Source organism: Melozone crissalis, unplaced genomic scaffold (assembly GCF_028551555.1).
Source record: "Melozone crissalis strain CALT ecotype California unplaced genomic scaffold, PUWL_Pcris_2 ptg000016l_1, whole genome shotgun sequence".
NCBI lineage: Eukaryota > Metazoa > Chordata > Aves > Passeriformes > Passerellidae > Melozone > Melozone crissalis.
Window position 1 is genome coordinate 755951 of NW_026535794.1, and position 16798 is coordinate 772748.

At 55.2% G+C, this 16798-nt stretch overlaps 2 protein-coding genes across 2 annotated transcripts in view; one reads left to right on the forward strand and one right to left on the reverse strand.

Moving 5' to 3' along the window:
- Positions 1-10525, reverse strand: part of SMARCC1 (SWI/SNF related, matrix associated, actin dependent regulator of chromatin subfamily c member 1) — a 70877-nt gene extending 60352 nt beyond the window's left edge. The window contains exons 1-3 of the mRNA XM_054273196.1: positions 10277-10525; positions 4167-4286; positions 1816-1901 (exon numbers count right to left, since the gene is read on the reverse strand). Coding sequence (XP_054129171.1) covers positions 1816-1901; positions 4167-4286; positions 10277-10498 — 428 coding nt within the window. The 5' untranslated portion in view covers positions 10499-10525. The remainder of the gene's footprint in view (positions 1-1815; positions 1902-4166; positions 4287-10276) is intronic.
- A 1661-nt stretch (positions 10526-12186) lies between these two features.
- Positions 12187-16798, forward strand: part of DHX30 (DExH-box helicase 30) — a 31735-nt gene continuing 27123 nt past the window's right edge. Inside the window, exons 1-2 of the mRNA XM_054273156.1 lie at positions 12187-12228; positions 14912-14965. Coding sequence (XP_054129131.1) covers positions 14935-14965 — 31 coding nt within the window. The 5' untranslated portion in view covers positions 12187-12228; positions 14912-14934. The remainder of the gene's footprint in view (positions 12229-14911; positions 14966-16798) is intronic.

Consider the following 16798-nt stretch of genomic DNA (forward strand, 5'->3'; position numbering starts at 1 on the left):
GCCCTTTCTCCAGTATTCAGCCATGGTTTGGATCCAAAACACCCAGAATGGCTCTGCGGGAGACAAATGCCACATAAACTCCTACAGATCTCTTGGTACCTGTGGCACAAGGACACCAGGGCACGAGCAGAACGTTGCCATTTTTAGCTCTACACCTGCACTGTGCATCCATGGAATGCTGCACGCCCCAGCTCCCTGCCTGCTCCAGACAGCCAGAGAAGGACACGGACAATGAGTAACAGCGCTGTTTCAGCTGCCCATGAGGACAAAATGGCACTAACTGTTCCTGGGCTCAGCTCAGAGGCTGGGCCAGGCTGTATGTCCAGCTCCCAGACATACCTATTGTGGCGAGGAAGGGGACTTCTCCTATAAGACAGATCAGTCACAAACAGGTTAAGCAGGAGCGACAACGCAGACCAAAACAAAAATCAAATCAAGCACAGGGCAGGCAAGCAGCACAGATCACTGGGCAGAGTCAGTGGGGGCACATTCCAGGCTCTAGGGCTGAGCTCAGAGTTAAGTGCAGGATTACTGCCCGCATGCACACGCACCAGGCACTACCCACCTAATCCTGGGCAGCAGCAAGGCAGGGACAGGGGAGGAGGCAGCTCCAGAGCCCTGCTGGGCAGGGCAGCTGGCTGCACACCACATTTTCTTGTTGAAAATAAGGAATGTTCATTCCATTCAAAGGTTCCTGAAGCTGGAACCATTTCATTCCTGTATGTTAAGGCACAGAGGCAGCAGGACACTGCTGACAAACCACACTGCAGAGGTGCCTGTCCCAGGTGCTGGTAGGATTGGAATAGCAAAGCCCCTGAGAGTGGGTTATTCCTGATAAATCCACCTCAGACAGAGCAGATATGAATACAAATAATTCCTAAAAACAACCAACCATCCTCAAACAACTTTGTTTTGCCTTTTAAATGGCTCTTGTGTGTAAAAACAACTCAGTCAATTCCGGGAATGCTGCTAGATTGGAAACATCACATCCAAACTATTGAAATTTGTGGACAGGAACAATCTCTGCTTAATTTTATTGATTGTTTACATTTATTGGCTTTTCATCCTCATTTTTTTTGCCCAGTGCTGTCAAAAATAGTGATTTCAAGGCCAAAAACAGTGATTTCAATTGGACACTGGGGCTTGGAGCAGCCTGGGACAGTGGAAGGTGTCCCTGCCATGGCAGGGGTGGAACTGGATGAATTCAGGGGCCCTTCCAGCCCAAACCACTCCAGGATTTTATGCTCCCACGCTGCTGTTCCCTTGGGAAGAGGATTGTAACTTAAAAACACCCAGGTTAAACCACTCCTGGGATGTCACAGGGATATTTTCATCCCAGTACCAACAGCTCCAGGGGCAGTTTCTAAGTGCTTACACTCCCCATTTTTGGAGCAATGGAAACCTGAACATTTACCAGGATCTGCAGTGCCTCATGCTTTCCCAGTCATAACTAAACCAAATAATCAACACAGCAACAAAGATTTACATCTCACAGATGTGAGACTGATCCTGGTTCATTTTCTCAGTCAGACAGCAAGGAAATAAAAAAGGAGCCTCAAACTTGTAATTAACTCCAACTACAGACACAAAACCTTAAACTTGGCCAACTCCTCTTTAAATTTAGAAGTGTGGGGGTGTCTCTTAAAAAAGCTACCATCAGCAAAACAGGAAAAAGTTCCCTCTTCCCATCTCCACTGCCTTGCCTGCCCCAGTCTCCAGGAAGGATTAAACTTTAGGTAGTTTGCACAAGCAATTCATGTGCTTGGTTTCATGCAAAAGGTGTATAAATAAAATAAAATACAAATAAAAACTTACCAGCCCTGTTCATTCTTATATTTGTAAGCAGCACCAAGAATGTGACATAATGTACCTCCAGCTTTGAAATCCATGAAGCACTTTGCCTGGAACCCAGAAAACAAGGAAAAACAGTCACATTGACTTTTATGCAATTATTTTAAACAAATACAAGGGTTAGCTGAGTTTTAGACATAGAACATATCAAATGAAAAGTTAATTTTCAGATGAAACACTTCTGGAGTTTGAGGTTTTCCTTTCAGAATGTTTCCTGAAGATTAAATGTATTTGGATTAGGCAGAATTCTTTGTGTTTGCAGGAATTTGATGTATCTGAAAGCTCCAAGCAGAGCTGTAAAAATCCAAAGCACTCTTTGAACACCCATTTCATAGCAAATTAAACCTCACTGTGTAGCTGTCAGGGAAGCAGCTCTTCACCTGTGTGAGAGCATCAAAGCAGATCATCAGGAATGAGCACAGGAATGAGGCAGAGCTCAGCTATTCCACACTCCATCCATCCCTCCCTCCCCAGGGAAAGCTGTGTGTCAGGAGCTGCACACCTGCCCTAAAACACCAAACCCACCTCATTTCTGCCCTTCATTATTATTATTATTATTTAGTATTATTATTATTACTACTACTACTGTGCTTCCCAGTGAATATAAAAAGCCTGTACAAGGCACAAAGCAGAATGTGGGGAGGTGCTCAGAGGCCAGGCTCTGGTTACCACCAGGGCTGAATGTTGGGAGTATGACAGACCCCCAAAGAGCAGCAACTGCTGAGGATGCACTGAGGAGCCGAGTCCTGCTGGAAGTAACAGATATCCATGGGCTGTAAACGAACCTGAGCGAATTTGGCCAGATTAGAGCTTTGAAGCAGCGAGAACAAACACAGGAACAACATCTTTATGATGCCACTGCCATGTTTATTGCTCATTTTTAAGATAAGACAAATTGATTTAAGGCTCAGGAGCACTCCAGTGGTTTATGCACTTGAGGAATGTGGGCAGGTTTATGGTTTGTGCTGCCACATCCAAATAAAGCTCTGCAAAGCTCCCCCTGTCCCTGAAGCTTCCCACCAGCACTGAGGCACCAGGAGAGGTGGTGAGATCCCAATGGCACCTTGGGGTGCTCCTGGGTGCTCTCCAGGAGAGTCACAAAATCCCAAAATGGTTTGGGATGGAGGGACCTTAAGGTGCATTCAGTACCCCCTGTGCTGTCCTAGGGCCACCACCCACAGTCCCAGGGTGCTCCAGGGTCCAGCCTGGCCGGGGGCACTGCCAGGGATCCAGGGGCAGCACAGCTGCTCTGGGCACCCGTGCCAGGGCTCAAAGGGAAGGATTCCTTCTAAAATTCATCTGGGAATCGTTGTGGGATTCACCCCACGAGTGAAGGAGTGTGCACACCCCACCCTCATGGAGAGCTTACAGGGGCAAACACCTGGGGACAGCAGCACAGAACAGAACAAGGACTGTCCTGGCACGTGCACCCACAGCCACAGGAGCTCTGCCAAGTTTCCAGGCCAAATTCAGCTTCCATGGGCTCCAACCTCCTCACTGGCTGGAAATGGTTCAGCTTTGTGCTCCCACCCCAAAGAGCCCCAGAGGCACAGCCCCGGTGCCAGCACACATCTGTGCCAAAGCTGAGCACACCCTGACAGGATCAGGGCACTGCCCTGGCCCACAGACCCCCCAAAGCACCCGGCTGGCACCAGGCTGGCACCCTGCCCTCCTCTGGGGCTCACACTGCTCAGGACAGGATCTGGGTGAGGGCAGGGCTCCAGGCTGGCACCCTGCCCTCCTCCCACCTCTGTGCACCCCACACTGCCCAGGACAGACCCCTGGGCGAGGGCAGGGCTCCAGGCTGCCCTTGGGGAGCAGCACCCTCACAATGCTGATGTTGTTTTGGCTCCCTGGATCCCAGGGGACTGAGAGCCACCCCAGGCCAGCAGGGCACTGCCTGCTGCTGCTGCAGAACGTGGCAAGGGCACTTCTCAGCCCTGGCAACCTCCCAAGTCTGGAGTTTAACCACCAAAACACCTCATGGCAGCTCGTTTGCCCTGGAAAGTGCATTTTACTCACTCAGTTTAGGAGGTACCAGTCCAGAATTGACTTAAAGGTAATGAATTACACTGAGTTTTAGCAGAAATGGAAGTGTTCCCACAGCATTCCAGAAATCATTTCAAATACAGAGAGAAGCTGTATTACAGTGCAAATGGGCACTAAGGAGGGGTGTGCTCCTCCAGCCCCTCCAGAGGGTGCAGCAGGAGCCTGGGCTGGGGCAGGGACGTCCCAGTGCCCTGGACACGTCCCCGGAGCACACACAGAGCTGTGGCAGCAGTGAGAGCCCCAGCAGAACACAACACAATACTCACAGGAAGCTTTGTGAAGGCAGGATTGGTGACATGTTTTCCAAAGGCATCTTCCTGGAATTGCAGCAGCTGCACCACCAGCCCAGCCAAGGTTTTATTGGTAGGAGCATCTGCCTGAACGTACTGCAAGACAAGAAACACAGGTTGTGGGGACAGGAATGCTTCCTCCTGCACCTGCAGAGCAGAGTTTTAGCATTTTGGGATCCCTGGGAAGGGCTGCAGGGGGGTTTGCACAGGAGGAGCACCCTGCAGAACCATTTTCCAGCTTTAGGCTGAGCATCCAGCACTCGCCTGTGCCTGAGCTCCCAGCTGGGCTCCAGACAAGGATTAACCACTCAGCCCCTAATACAGGACCAGGCTCGTGCTGCCCACACACACAGAGCCTCCTGCTCTAATCCACTCCCAGTTAATCCTCAGAGCAGCCCTTGGTATAAATAGGATGTCCTGCACAGAGGGAAAGGCTGAGCCACACAGAGGCACTTGTGATGGTCTGGGACAATCTGACCAGCTCCCAAGGTTCAGTAAAATTACATTTACATTGTGAATGTGAAATCACAGCATGAAGCATTAAACCCCTCCCATGGTGCTGAGTTTTTGTCACCCCTGATATTCAGTATTCACTCACTGGATGTCACCTCCTCGCTGTGCCAGGTGACAGCCAAGAGGAGAACAAACATCACTTTTTCCAGGTAGAACATGGAGCAATTCGAGCTGCCCCAGCCTCTCAGCTGGGTAACTCTCAGCTTTTCCTCTTCCCTCAAATCAGATTCTGCTAAAACCCCTTAAAAATGAGTTTGAGACCCAGACCCTCAAAGTTTTAAAGCTGTGGTGCCAAACATCAGTCAAACCTCACTGAGCTTTGCAAAGCATCAGCTGCAAAGCCAAAGGCACCACAAAGCCACAGAGCGAATGGAAACAATCACAATGTCAGTGTCTGACCACCCTGAGATGTGAATTCCCCCAGCACTTTCTCAGGAGCAGGCACATAGCTGAGAAATTAAATCTCCCCAGCTCAAAGGACACAAATCCCCCTGAGGCTCCCCAGTGTCCTGTCCTGGTATAAATCCTGAACCAGAAACACGAGCCTGGAAGGAACTGAAGGCTAACATTTCAAAGCTGCATTTCAATGTGCCCTCTTCCCTCCCCCAGGAATTCATGTTTTAATTACATCAAAATCACAGAATATCCCGAGTTGGAAGGGATCCACAGAGATCACCGAGTCCAACTCCGGGCTCTGCACAGGACTTTGGACAAGGGGGAACAGCTTCCCACTGCCAGGGGCCAGGGCTGGATGGCATCTTGGGAAGGAATTCCTGCCTGGCAGGGTGGGCAGGCCCTAGAATAGAAATCCCAGAGCAGCTGGGGCTGCCCCTGCATCCCTGGCAGTGCCCAAGGCCAGGCTGGACAGGGCTGGGAGCACCTGGGACAGTGGGAGGTGTCCCTGCCATGGCAGGGGTGGCACTGCATGATCCTTAAGGTCCCTTCCAACCCAAACCAGTCTGGGATTCTATGAACCTCCTTCAAAAAACAAATCCAGAAGAAGTGGCATCCTTGTACTGACAATATATATACTTTTTCGGATATTTTCCTTCAGAAGGAAAATTACATGAGAATGCACCTTGCACAGCCTATTCTTAGACAGGGGAACTTTTCCAGGCAGTCATTCCTTTTCCTGCAGCTCCCATTTTTACCTCTTGCAGGAGGCACTGACAGCTGGAAGCTATAAAGGAAGACAACACCTTCTCATCCTGCCTTGCACTGCCACGATCCTGCAGATCCTTTTAATGAGGAGCCCGTTACCTTGCCTGAGGTCCCCTGAACAATAAAGGGGAAAAACCCTTCAAAAAGAAGCCCAAGACTCCCCTCCATCATCTCTGCATCCTAATGAGCAGCACAAATGGGTTTTTAAGCATTAAAACACAGCAAACAATTTCCCAATCAATGCACAGGGGTTTGAGGGACCACAGAGGCATCAAGTCCAACAGATCTCCAGGTTCCCCCCTCATGTCCACAAAAAATGATCCTGCAGCAAATAAAGGTTTCTAAGCAGTGAATTCCAGAGGACAGAATGATGCCCTGTTCCATAAGAGGATTTTGCTCTCCTGCTGAAATGCCAAAGCCCCACAGACACAGCAGAGTTTTCCAACCTTTCCACAATAATTAGAAACACAAAGCCACCCCCTATCTTTAAGCAGAAAATGTGTGCTCAGGAAGCAGAGTGTGAGCAGCAGCAGAGGGAATCTCTGCAGCCAGAGCTGCACTGCAGCTGCCCTGGGAGCATTTGTCACCGATGGGGGACAGATCCAGGCTGGCTTTGATGTGGGCACTGACCTCAAACACCCCTTCAGCTCTGCTGCGCACACACCTTCCCCACACAAAGGGCACTGCAGCCACACAGGAGCCACGGGAAACGTACACTGAAAGGCTTTGATCTGGTCAAACAAACCCCTGTTCCCTTCCAAACCTGCTCCCTTCCAAAGGGGAGACAAACCCCTGCTCCCCTCCAAAGGGCAGACAAACCCCTGCTCCCCTCCAAAGGGCAGACAAACCCCTGCTCCCCTCCAAACCTGCTCCCCTCCAAAGGGCAGACAAATACAAACCCCTGCTCCTCTCCAAAGGGGAGACAAATACAAACCCCTGCTCCCCTCCAAAGGGGAGATAAACCCCTGCTCCCTTCCAAAGGGGAAACAAAGACAAACCCCTGCTCCCTTCCAAAGGGCAGACAAACCCCTGCTCCCCTCCAAAGCGGAGAACACAGCAGAGCTGCACACAGACCCTCCCTGGATCCAACTCCATGGACACTGCCAGGGCAGCCCTGGGGACAGCAGGGACACTGCCAGGGCAGCCCCGGGGACAGCAGGGACACTGCCAGGGCAGCCCTGGGGACAGCAGGTGGTGCCAGCCTGGCACACTGATGGCACAACTGTCCCCAGCAGCTGCCAGCGCCAGCCTGTGCCCTGCTCTGGGATATTTCTGGCAGGGAGGAGGAGATGCCAGCTCTGCCTGGAGCTCTGCCCTGCAGACCCTCCCTGGGCAGCAGCCCCAGCCCAGGGATGTGCTCAGACCCCTCTCCCTGGGCCAAGGGGGTCCCAGGTGTGCCCCAGAGCTCCCCGTGCTGAGCCACGCCCTGATCCCTCTAACCAACACCCCACCTGCTCCTTACCAACCTCAGCACCCTCCTCCTGCCCCCCAAAAATCAACTGCTCCAGCCTTGTGTGCCAGAGGGACAGAGCTCCCAGGGCCAACAGATGGACATGGAGCTGGATATTGCCCTGGACATGGATAACACACCAGGAGGGCTCCTCAGGGAGCTCAGCTGCAAGGCCAAGGCCAGGGGCTGCATCCTTCATCAGGCAGCTGCTAAACCCCTCCCAGACTACCTTAGAAATAGGTATTACACACAATAAATAACTGCTTTGGAACACCTCATGTTAATATGAGGGATGTGGCTTACTGAGAAAGGAACTGCCTAAACAATGCACAATGTTAGAGGTAAATGAGCGTTAATATAACAAAAAGAGAACTGCCCAGTTTGCCTCTGAAGTGTGAATTTCTAAGTAACTATGGTGGCATCAAGGTGCCCATTAGAGTCTGCCCAAATTGCTCTGAACAAGGGATGGAGGGACAGGACACAGGGAATGGCTCCCACTGCCAGAGGGCAGGGATGGATGGGGGATTGGGAACTGCGAATAGTTCCTGTGAGGGTGGGGAGCCCCGGTGCAGGGTGCCCAGAGCAGCTGTGGCTGCCCCTGGATCCCTGGATGTGTCATGGACAGGGCTGGGAGCAGCCTGGGACAGTGGGAGGGGTCCCTGCCCATGGCAGGGGTGGAATGGGATGGGCTTTGAGGTCCCTTCCCACCTCAACCATTCCAGGATCCTGTGAGTTTGTTCTGTTGAAGTCTGGCAGATGTCCCAGGACCCCAAACCCATTCCCAGCTCCCAGGGAAGTAAGGCTCCAACATCCACACTGCCTGGGAAGGAGATGGGCACCTCCTGCATCCCTTGATGCTCAAAAACACACAAACCAACTTCCAGACATCACACACACACACAAACCAGGAGCAGGAGGGAGCCTAGAATAAATCAGCTCAGTACAATATCAATAATTACATTTTCTGTCATTGTGCTTGGTGCCTCTCAGTGAGTTTTTCAAGGTGCACTGTGAGTCTTCCACACTACTACTACTGAAACCTCTTTTGTTCTTAGTTGTACATTGGAGACACACAGAGCTCCCCAACAGCTGTTGTACTCTGGAGACACAGAAAACTCTTCAATACTAAAGTCTTGTCTAATCTAGAGACAAAATGAGCAGCTCTGTAAATGCAGTGCCCCAACTCTCCCTGTCCCTGGGGACCTCTGGATCCTGACTGAGCTCGGTGCTGCTCTGGGATTCTCTCCAGCTGCTCCCCAGTGTCCCTGGAGCTGGGCACACCAACTGCTGCTGACAGCTTCCCCACTGAGATGTACCAACGCCTATTTTTAAGAGCATAAACTGGACAAAGGCCAGTTAAAATCACCATGTACCTCTCTGGAAGGAGCCACACACCCACAGTGGGATGAAAACAGAACAAGATGAACCAGAGTCCACTTATAGCACATCCAAAAGGCAACCAGCCCTTCCCTCTGCAGTGCTAAGGCTCTATCTCTAAGCATTGGTATCAACTTTCTTGTTTCCTCAAACCAAAATCACTTTTCATTTTTTAAAAGGATTGTTAGGATTGTCACAGCAAACATTCCAAAACTCACTTGCCCTACAGAGTCTCCTTAGCCCAACTCTAATTACCTTCCAGAGCCACAAGAAATAAATATCTATTGTTATAACAATTCATAATATAACAATATAATTTCTATAACAGAATAGTATAATTTCTATAATAGAATAATATAATTTCTATAATAGAATAATTACTATTATATAATTTCTAAATAATAATAACGATAATAATTTTATAAGCAATTTGAAAGGAGGGTTTTTTCCCCTTGGCTCCCATTGCTGCACCACGCTCCCCTGCCCAGCCCGGCAGGGTTCAGAGCCACACAAACACTTTCTGTGCTCAGCAGGGCACCTGGGCCCGGCTCCGAGCAGCGATTTCCTGGGATCCCGGGGGTGCCCGGCCCGGACAGGGAAAGGGAAAACCGCAGCTCCTGCAGGGCGTGGGACAGCCCCGCAAGCGGAACGAGCCAAACCGCACAGATATTCTGTTCCATCGCCCCGTCAACACAAAGAGCCCGAGCTGCTGCTTCAAAGCGCTCCCCACGCCCCGATCCGAGCTGGAAGGAGCTGGAAGGACTGGAAAAACAAAAACACAGCCGAGCCCCAGCTGCCTTCACCCCGCAGCGCCCGGCTCAGATTGCCGGTCTCAGATCCTCCGCCACACAAAGGGCCCAGCCAGCAGCCGGTGCTGCTCCGCGGGTGACGGAGGAACCGGGCCGGCCCCGGAACCGGGGGCACACGGAGATCGTGCAGCTGGGGCCGTGCAGCATGCCCGGTACCGCTCCGGGCCCAGCAAAGCTCCTCCAGCTCCGCGGCAGCGCCGGGCGGAGCCGCTGCAAAGTTACACCGGGGCATTCCTCACGGTACCGAAATGAAGTTATAAAATCAACACAGGGGAAAAAAAACCCCAAACACATAAAGAAAGCGAGGCAGCCGAGGGGAGCGAAGCGTGCGGGGAGGAAGAGGAGCCCAAGGGCAGCAGCGGCGCTGCCGGGGCGAGCGAGCTCGGGGCAACACGCGGGGCCGAACGCGGCTCCCGACGGCTCCGGGGGATTTTCCTCCTTGTCCTCCCTTTCCCAGCGCTCCCGACACCGCCGGGGCGCGGCTGGAGCGAAACCCAGCGGGGCCGGGACCTGCCCGCACAGGAAAGTCACTGCCCGGGGCGGGCGGGCACCGGCCGGGCCCCCGTGGGCAGCGGGAACGTCCCGGGGCCACCGGGGCTGCCCCAAACACAGCCCCGGGCAAGGAGGGAGCGGAAACGTGCCCGGGGCTGCCCCCGGGCCGGCCCCGCGCCCGCCGCAGCGCCGAGGCCGCGGGTCACAAAGAGCGGCGGAAACCTCCGGCCCCCCCGCCCCGTCCCGTCCCCCGCCCGGTGCCCGCCGCCCCCGCCGGGCCGCACCTTCTTGTAGTGCTTCCCCAGCCACACGCGGACCGAGTCGAGCTGGGACACGGTGTCGGGGCTCTCCCAGAACTTGCCGGCGGGGCCGCCGTCCTTGCGGCGCGCCGCGGCCAGCGCGGGGCCGGGCCCGCCCGCCGGAGCCGCCGCGGGGCCGCTCCCGGGGCCTCCGCCCGCCGCCAGCGCCGCCGCCGCCATTGTCCCCGCGCGCCCCGCGCCGCGCATGCGCCGCGCCCCGGCCCGCGCCCCGCCCACCCCGGGAGCGCGCCCGGGACCGGAACGGGAATGTGCTCGGGGATCGGAACGGGAACGCGCACGCGATGGCGAGTGTGCTCGGGGATGAGAGCAGGAACACGAACGGGAACGTGAACGTGCTTGTGGATGTGATCGGGAAGCCCAGCGGGTACACGCGCGGGAACGCGCACGCCGCTCATGTGAAGCCCCACCTCTGCCCCGGGGCGTCCCCGCCCGAGGCGCTCCCGCTGAGGGACTCCGGGAGCTCCGGGTCCTGAACACACCGTCTGTGCCCTCGGTACCGGCAAGGGAGCGCTCCGGGTCCCGAACACACCGTCTGTGCCCTCGATACCGCCCGAGATTGCTCCGGACCCCGAACACACCGTCCGTGCCCTCGGTACCGCCCGGGACTGTTCTGAACACGCCGTCGGTGCCTTCGGTACCGCCAGGGACCGCTCCAACCACACCGTCCGTGCTCTCGGTACCACCCGGGATCGCTCCGGGTCCCGAACGCGCCGTCCGTGCTCTCGGTACCGGCCGGGATTGCTCCAACCACACCGTCCGTGCTCTCGGTACCGGTCCGGTCTGTTCCGACCCCGCCACTCAGGCCCAGTGCAATTAGGGAATAAATTGGGTGCTGCCATAATTACCTGCAGGTGTCTGCACCGAGTTCTCAGTGCTGGGTGAGGACCTTTCCACAGTCACATCCTTTACCTTTTCATAATCACATCTAGACCCACGGAATGGGTCATTAGGAAGCAATTTCCCCCAAATTTCCTTCATAGAAAACACTTAGATTTGAGTCTCTGCTAATGTTTTATTTGTGAATTGAACATAACAGAGATTTTTTTAAAAGCAAAACCGTGTATATAATTAAAAAATACAACATATTTTAGTTCAAACATTATCAAATACAGTGTCAAAAGTCTGTCATTAAAATCACAATGCCCAGTATAAAACCGTCCCTTGTATTACTGTAGTTTGTAAATGTTCCCTTGTCCCTGAACACTATAAACACCTGCAGGAAAGGAAACCGCTGGAGATACAGGGAATAACAAACCCACCAAACATACAGAAATCTGAACTCCAGAATTTCATAGCTGCCACTCTGAAACGGCAGCAGAGTGAGTCCGGCCAAGAATTCCAGAAGGGTTCGGGTTGGGAGAGCCATAAAATCTCATCCCATTCCACCCTTGCCACGGCAGGGACACCGCCCACTGCCCCGGGGTGCTCCCAGCAACAACGTCCAGCCTGGCCTGGGGCACTCCCAGGGATCCAGGGGTAGCCACAGCTGCTCTGGGCAGCTCCCCGGTCGGGATCGGGGTCGGGCCTGGCCGGTCCCATTCCAGGATCGACACCGGGACCAGGATCGGGATCGGGATCAGGGCTTGGATAAGGATCAGGGCCGGAACCCGAACGGGTCCCACGGCGGGGCCGAGGCTACAGCGCCCCCACAGGCCGCGCCCCCTATTGGCTCTGCCGTTGCCATGGGAACAGCCATCGCTGCCCATTGGTTCTGCCGTTGCCATGGGGATAGGCCCCGCCCCCCGCCCACGCCAGGCTTCGCTCTGTGGCGCCGCTGGCCGGAGGGAACGCGCGGGCCGTCTCACTTCCGGGGAAGGGCCGGAAGTGAAGCGCGCGCCGCGCCGGAAGCGCACGCGGGGGCTGCCGGGAGGTGTAGTCCCGAGGGGCGGCCCGGCGGCGGCAGTCGCGGTGCGGAGGTCGGTGCCGGGCGGGCGGGGGTCGGACCGCGACTTCTGGGGCGAACCGGGGGGGCCGCGGGGGCGGGACGGCGGCGGGAGGAGGGGCAGGAGCGGGGGATGGCGGCGAGCAGCGCGGGGCGAGGCGGGGAGGGCCGTGCGGGGCCGCGGCCTGTGCGGGCGGGGCGGCGCGGGCGGGGATGCTCGGCGGCACCGGGGATGCTCGGCGGCACCGCCGGGGCCGGGGATGCTCGGGAGGCCTCGGGGTGCTCGGAGGGGCTCGGGGCACCGCTCCCCGCGGGCCCTGGGCGAGAGGCCGGCGGGGAGAGCCCGGGAGGCGGCGCCGGGAGCGCGGCATCCCCGGAGCTCCGTCGCTGCCCGGGCAGGCTCCGCTCCGCCCGCACGGAGCCGCTCTCCCGCCGCCTCTGCCCCTCCGTGCCCGCCCGTGGCTCGCCCCGCTGCCGCCGCCGGGCCCGTTCTGCCCCGCGGCCGCGGGAACTGTGGCTGCCGGTGCCCGTGTGGCCCCGGGGCTGTCCGGAGCCCGGTGCCACCTGCAGCCCTTCCCTCCCTGTGCCCTGCACCGCTGAGAGCCCGCGGGGCTGCCCCAGCCGGGGGTTCCTGCACCATCCGCTGCCCTTGGCACAAATGTCCAAAATAAAACCGAATCTGCTGCAGGGGCGTGCTGGCTGTGCCCGAGCCGGGCAGGGATCCTGGGCTGTGCAGGCAGCGGGATTTCTCTCTCTGTCCTTTGTTCTCCTCACAAAGCAGCCGGGGCTCTGCCCTTCCCACACCGCTGGAGCACCCCAGCAGCCAGGGATCACAGCTGCTGGGATTTCCCTGTGTCTCTCCCGGGGATGGGGTTTTCCCTCGTGTTTTCCAGTGGATGGAGGAGTCCCCACAAAGGCCCAGTTCCTTCCCATCCTTGGGGATCTGATCTGACAGTTTCTGCAGTGCCTGGTTCCACTCTTTGCCTGAGTCTGTTCCTAACAAACTTTTGGTGTCTCTTGTGCCACCTGGGTCTCTGGAGTTTGCTGGGTGTGAGGCTCCAGGCTGCCGTGGATTCTCATCCCAGCTGTGCCACTGCCTGTCCTGTGTCATCCTGGGCCATTTCATCCCAAATGCGGTGTCCTCAGAGCCCCCACATCTCTCCTGTCATCAGACAAAATACATTTTGAGTGTTCCGGTGCTCCTCTCCCTGGTGGTCCTGCATCCCTGTGCTTCCCTGGGGGCTGCAGCAGCTGTCACAGTTGGACACTTCTCCTCATTTGGGACCAGGATCTGCAGGAGCAAACCCTGGGATGTCCCCCAGGCTGCTGGATGTGCTACAAGTGATTCCCAGGTCGGGATCCTGGTGCCAGGCTCAGCAGATCCTTTATTCTCCTCCCTGCCGTGCCCCGTTCCCCCAGTCTGGCTCTGACTGGTTCCAGTGAGGCTCCCAGCCCCGCTGGGCTCTGCGGACAGGATCACACCAACAGCTGGGCTGGAATCTTCCTTATCCAAGGGCATCTCAGCTGTTCCTCTTGGAACCTCATCCCCAGACGGTCCTCCATTTTTTATTTCTTTGTTCTTGAGCAGAAAAGACCATTTCCATCAACTTTATGTTGTGTTTGCCCATTTGGGTTGGAAGGGAGCGTAAGGATCATCCAGTGCCACCCCTGCCGTGGCAGGGACACCTGCCACTGTGCCAGTGTCCAGCCTGGCCTGGGGCATTGCAGGATCCAGGCATTGCAGCGCCTCAGGAGCATTCAGGGATTGGCTCTTTCCTCTTGGAGCAATGCTGGGCTCACCCACTCATCCCAAATCCCCTTGGCTTGGGGCAGTTTGAGCCAGGCTGGGATGGTGCCCATGGAAGGGGGCACAGGCTGCCCTGTGCCAAGCTCCAGCCTTGGGCATCTGCCCCCAGGAACAAGGAGAGCTCCCTGACTTTGTTCCCTGCAGGAACACTACCCTCCAGGATTCACCACAGCACACGTGGAGTTTCACTTTTGCCAAGTCAATTTACCCTGTTTTTATTGATTTCATCCTTGGAAAAGTCCAGGTGTGGGCCTGGCAGCCAGGGCAGGTTGGTGTCCGTGTGTCCATGGGGAAGGAACCATGGACAAGGTGTCACATCCAGAGATGTGGCCAGAAAATGGGGTGGGTTTTGAAGTAATTTTGTCTTATTGAAAGCAAAAGTGAATAATTGGAAGGATAATTGCAGGCTATTAATTGCATGCACAGGAAGTCAGTGATGGGGACAGTTCATGTCCACAGGATCCCAGAATATCCTGGCTTGGAAGGGATCCACCAGGATTGTGGAAGTGCAGCTCCAAACCAACTTTGTGTGTAAATGCTGACCTTCAGTCCTCACCCATCTGATCTGAGTTTATAGAAAATCCTTGTTACTGTTTCCAAGAATCCCTACGGTGTATTTAATGCTTGGCATGACAGATAAAACACCCCAAAACAAAGCTGGTTTTATTTGAATGAAAGTTATAAATAGGAAATTTAACACAGGTTTAGTAAAGAACATTATCAGAAGTACAGTTCTCTTTCTTCTCCTGTTTTTTTTTCCCTTTAAAGAGAATAATGGCCATAATCTACTTCATCCTGGCCTAAAAGGCTTTTAAACCCCCTCATTTTCACCCCAGAGCCAAAGCAGAAGCATTTGAAAGGAAATGGCCATTCTAACCCGAGTTTCTTTGTCTCCCCGCTGCTGTCCCAGGAGCGCCCTCCCTTCCCGCCGGGATGGAGATGTTCTCGCTGAATTCCCTCAAAGGTAGGAGCTGCCACGCCCGGGGGTTCCTGTGCTCCTGGGGAGATGGAGCAGGGCGCTGGGGAGGAGGAGGAGCAGTTCTTGGTGTGAGGAGGGAGCTCAGCTGTGTCCTGGGGGCTGCAGCACGGAGGGGATGTGGCAGGAGGCTGGGACAGGAGAGGATTTCAGAGGAACAGGAGTTCTTGGTGTGAGGGGGAGCTCAGCTGTGTCCTGGTCCCTGCAGCATGGAGGGGATGTGGCAGGAGGCTGGGACAGGGCAGGAGGCTGGGACAGGGCAGGATTTCAGAGCAGGAGGAGTTCTTGGTGTGAGGAGGGAGCTCAGCTGTGTCCTGGTCCCTGCAGCACAAAGGGGACAGGACAGGAGGCTGGGACAGGACAGGAGGCTGGGACAGGGCAGGATTTCAGGGAAGGACTGGGACTGGGCAGGGAGGAGCCCTGCAGTGTTACCCAGAGACACTTGAAGCTGTTTAGCTTCAAGTACAGTTTTTTTCCCTTTCAATTTTGTCCTCCTAGATATTCCTGTATCCCTCAGTACCAGCTCCGTGGGCTCTTTGTCCTTGGGATTTGATCCTGTTACTGTCACCATGGCTCTTTTCCCTGCCACTGCTTTGCCAGCCTTGCTTTCTATCATATTTTGTCCTCAGAAATCCCTCCAGTCCCTGTTTCCTGTTTTAACTTGTGGATCTTTCCTGAGCTCTGTTACTTGGTCTTAGTGGATAGAATGGACCAAAATATTCCAGCTCTGGTTGAGGCAGAGGGACCCTCCCTCCATCCCAGGGAATTCATCCTGGCACTCAGGGAACCCAGCAGTGACCCCACCACTCCTGTCACTGCCCTGCTCTCAGCCACCAGCACTGGCATTTAGCTGAATTTAAACTAAAAACCCCAGAATTCTTCCCAGTGTGGGGCAGGAATTGTGTACAAAGTCACCTCAGCTGGGAGCAAAGCCCCTCTGCTCCCCCAAATCCTGCCAGGAGGGTTGGAAAGATGGAACTGCCCTGCTCAGGGCTGGTGGTTTGTCATGGCCAGGCTGCCTGTGGGACTCTGGGACGCTCCAGCCCTGGGGATAAATGAATTCCTCAATGAAACTTGGCTCCTTCAGCCCTGGCTGGAGGGGCAGGTCCAGCCCAGCCCCTCCAGGAGCTGCCAGAGCTGGGGATGGCTCTGGAGGTGCTGCCTGTGCTGGCTCACGCTGCTCTCTGCAAAGCAAACATACCTGGGATCCGTGCCTTCTGCAATTCTGTAATAAACTGACTCTGCACCGCTGCTTCTGTGCCCACAAGATAATTTTTTATATCATTTTTAGTGACAAACCACCAGCCCTCCTCAGCCCTGACTGTCCCTGCACGCTGGGACTGCCTGTCAGACTCTTCCCCCAGCTTTTCCAGCCCCTGCCTGTGTGTTCCCAAGGTTTTCCCAGCTTTTCCAGCCCCTTTCTGTGTTTCTGAGCTTTCTCAGCTTTTCCAGCCCCTGCCTGTGTGTTCCCAAGGTTTTCCCAGCTTTTCCAGCCCCTTTCTGTGTTTCTGAGGTTTCTCAGCTTTTCCAGCCCCCTGCCCATGTTTTCCAAGGTTTTCCCAGATTTTCCAGCCCCCTGCCTGTGTGTTCCCGAGGTTTCTCACAATTTCCAGCCTGTGTGTTCCCAAGGTTTCTCCAGCTTTTCCAGCCCCCCACCCATGTGTTTTTAAAGTTTTCCCAGCTTTTCCAGCTCCCTGCCCATGTTTTCCCAAGATTTCCCAGCTTTTCCAGCCCCCTGTCTGTGTTCCCAAGGTTTTCCAGCCTCCCTTTCTTTCCAGTCCTCCTTGAAGATTTGATTTCCAAACCACCTCAGTTTATTCC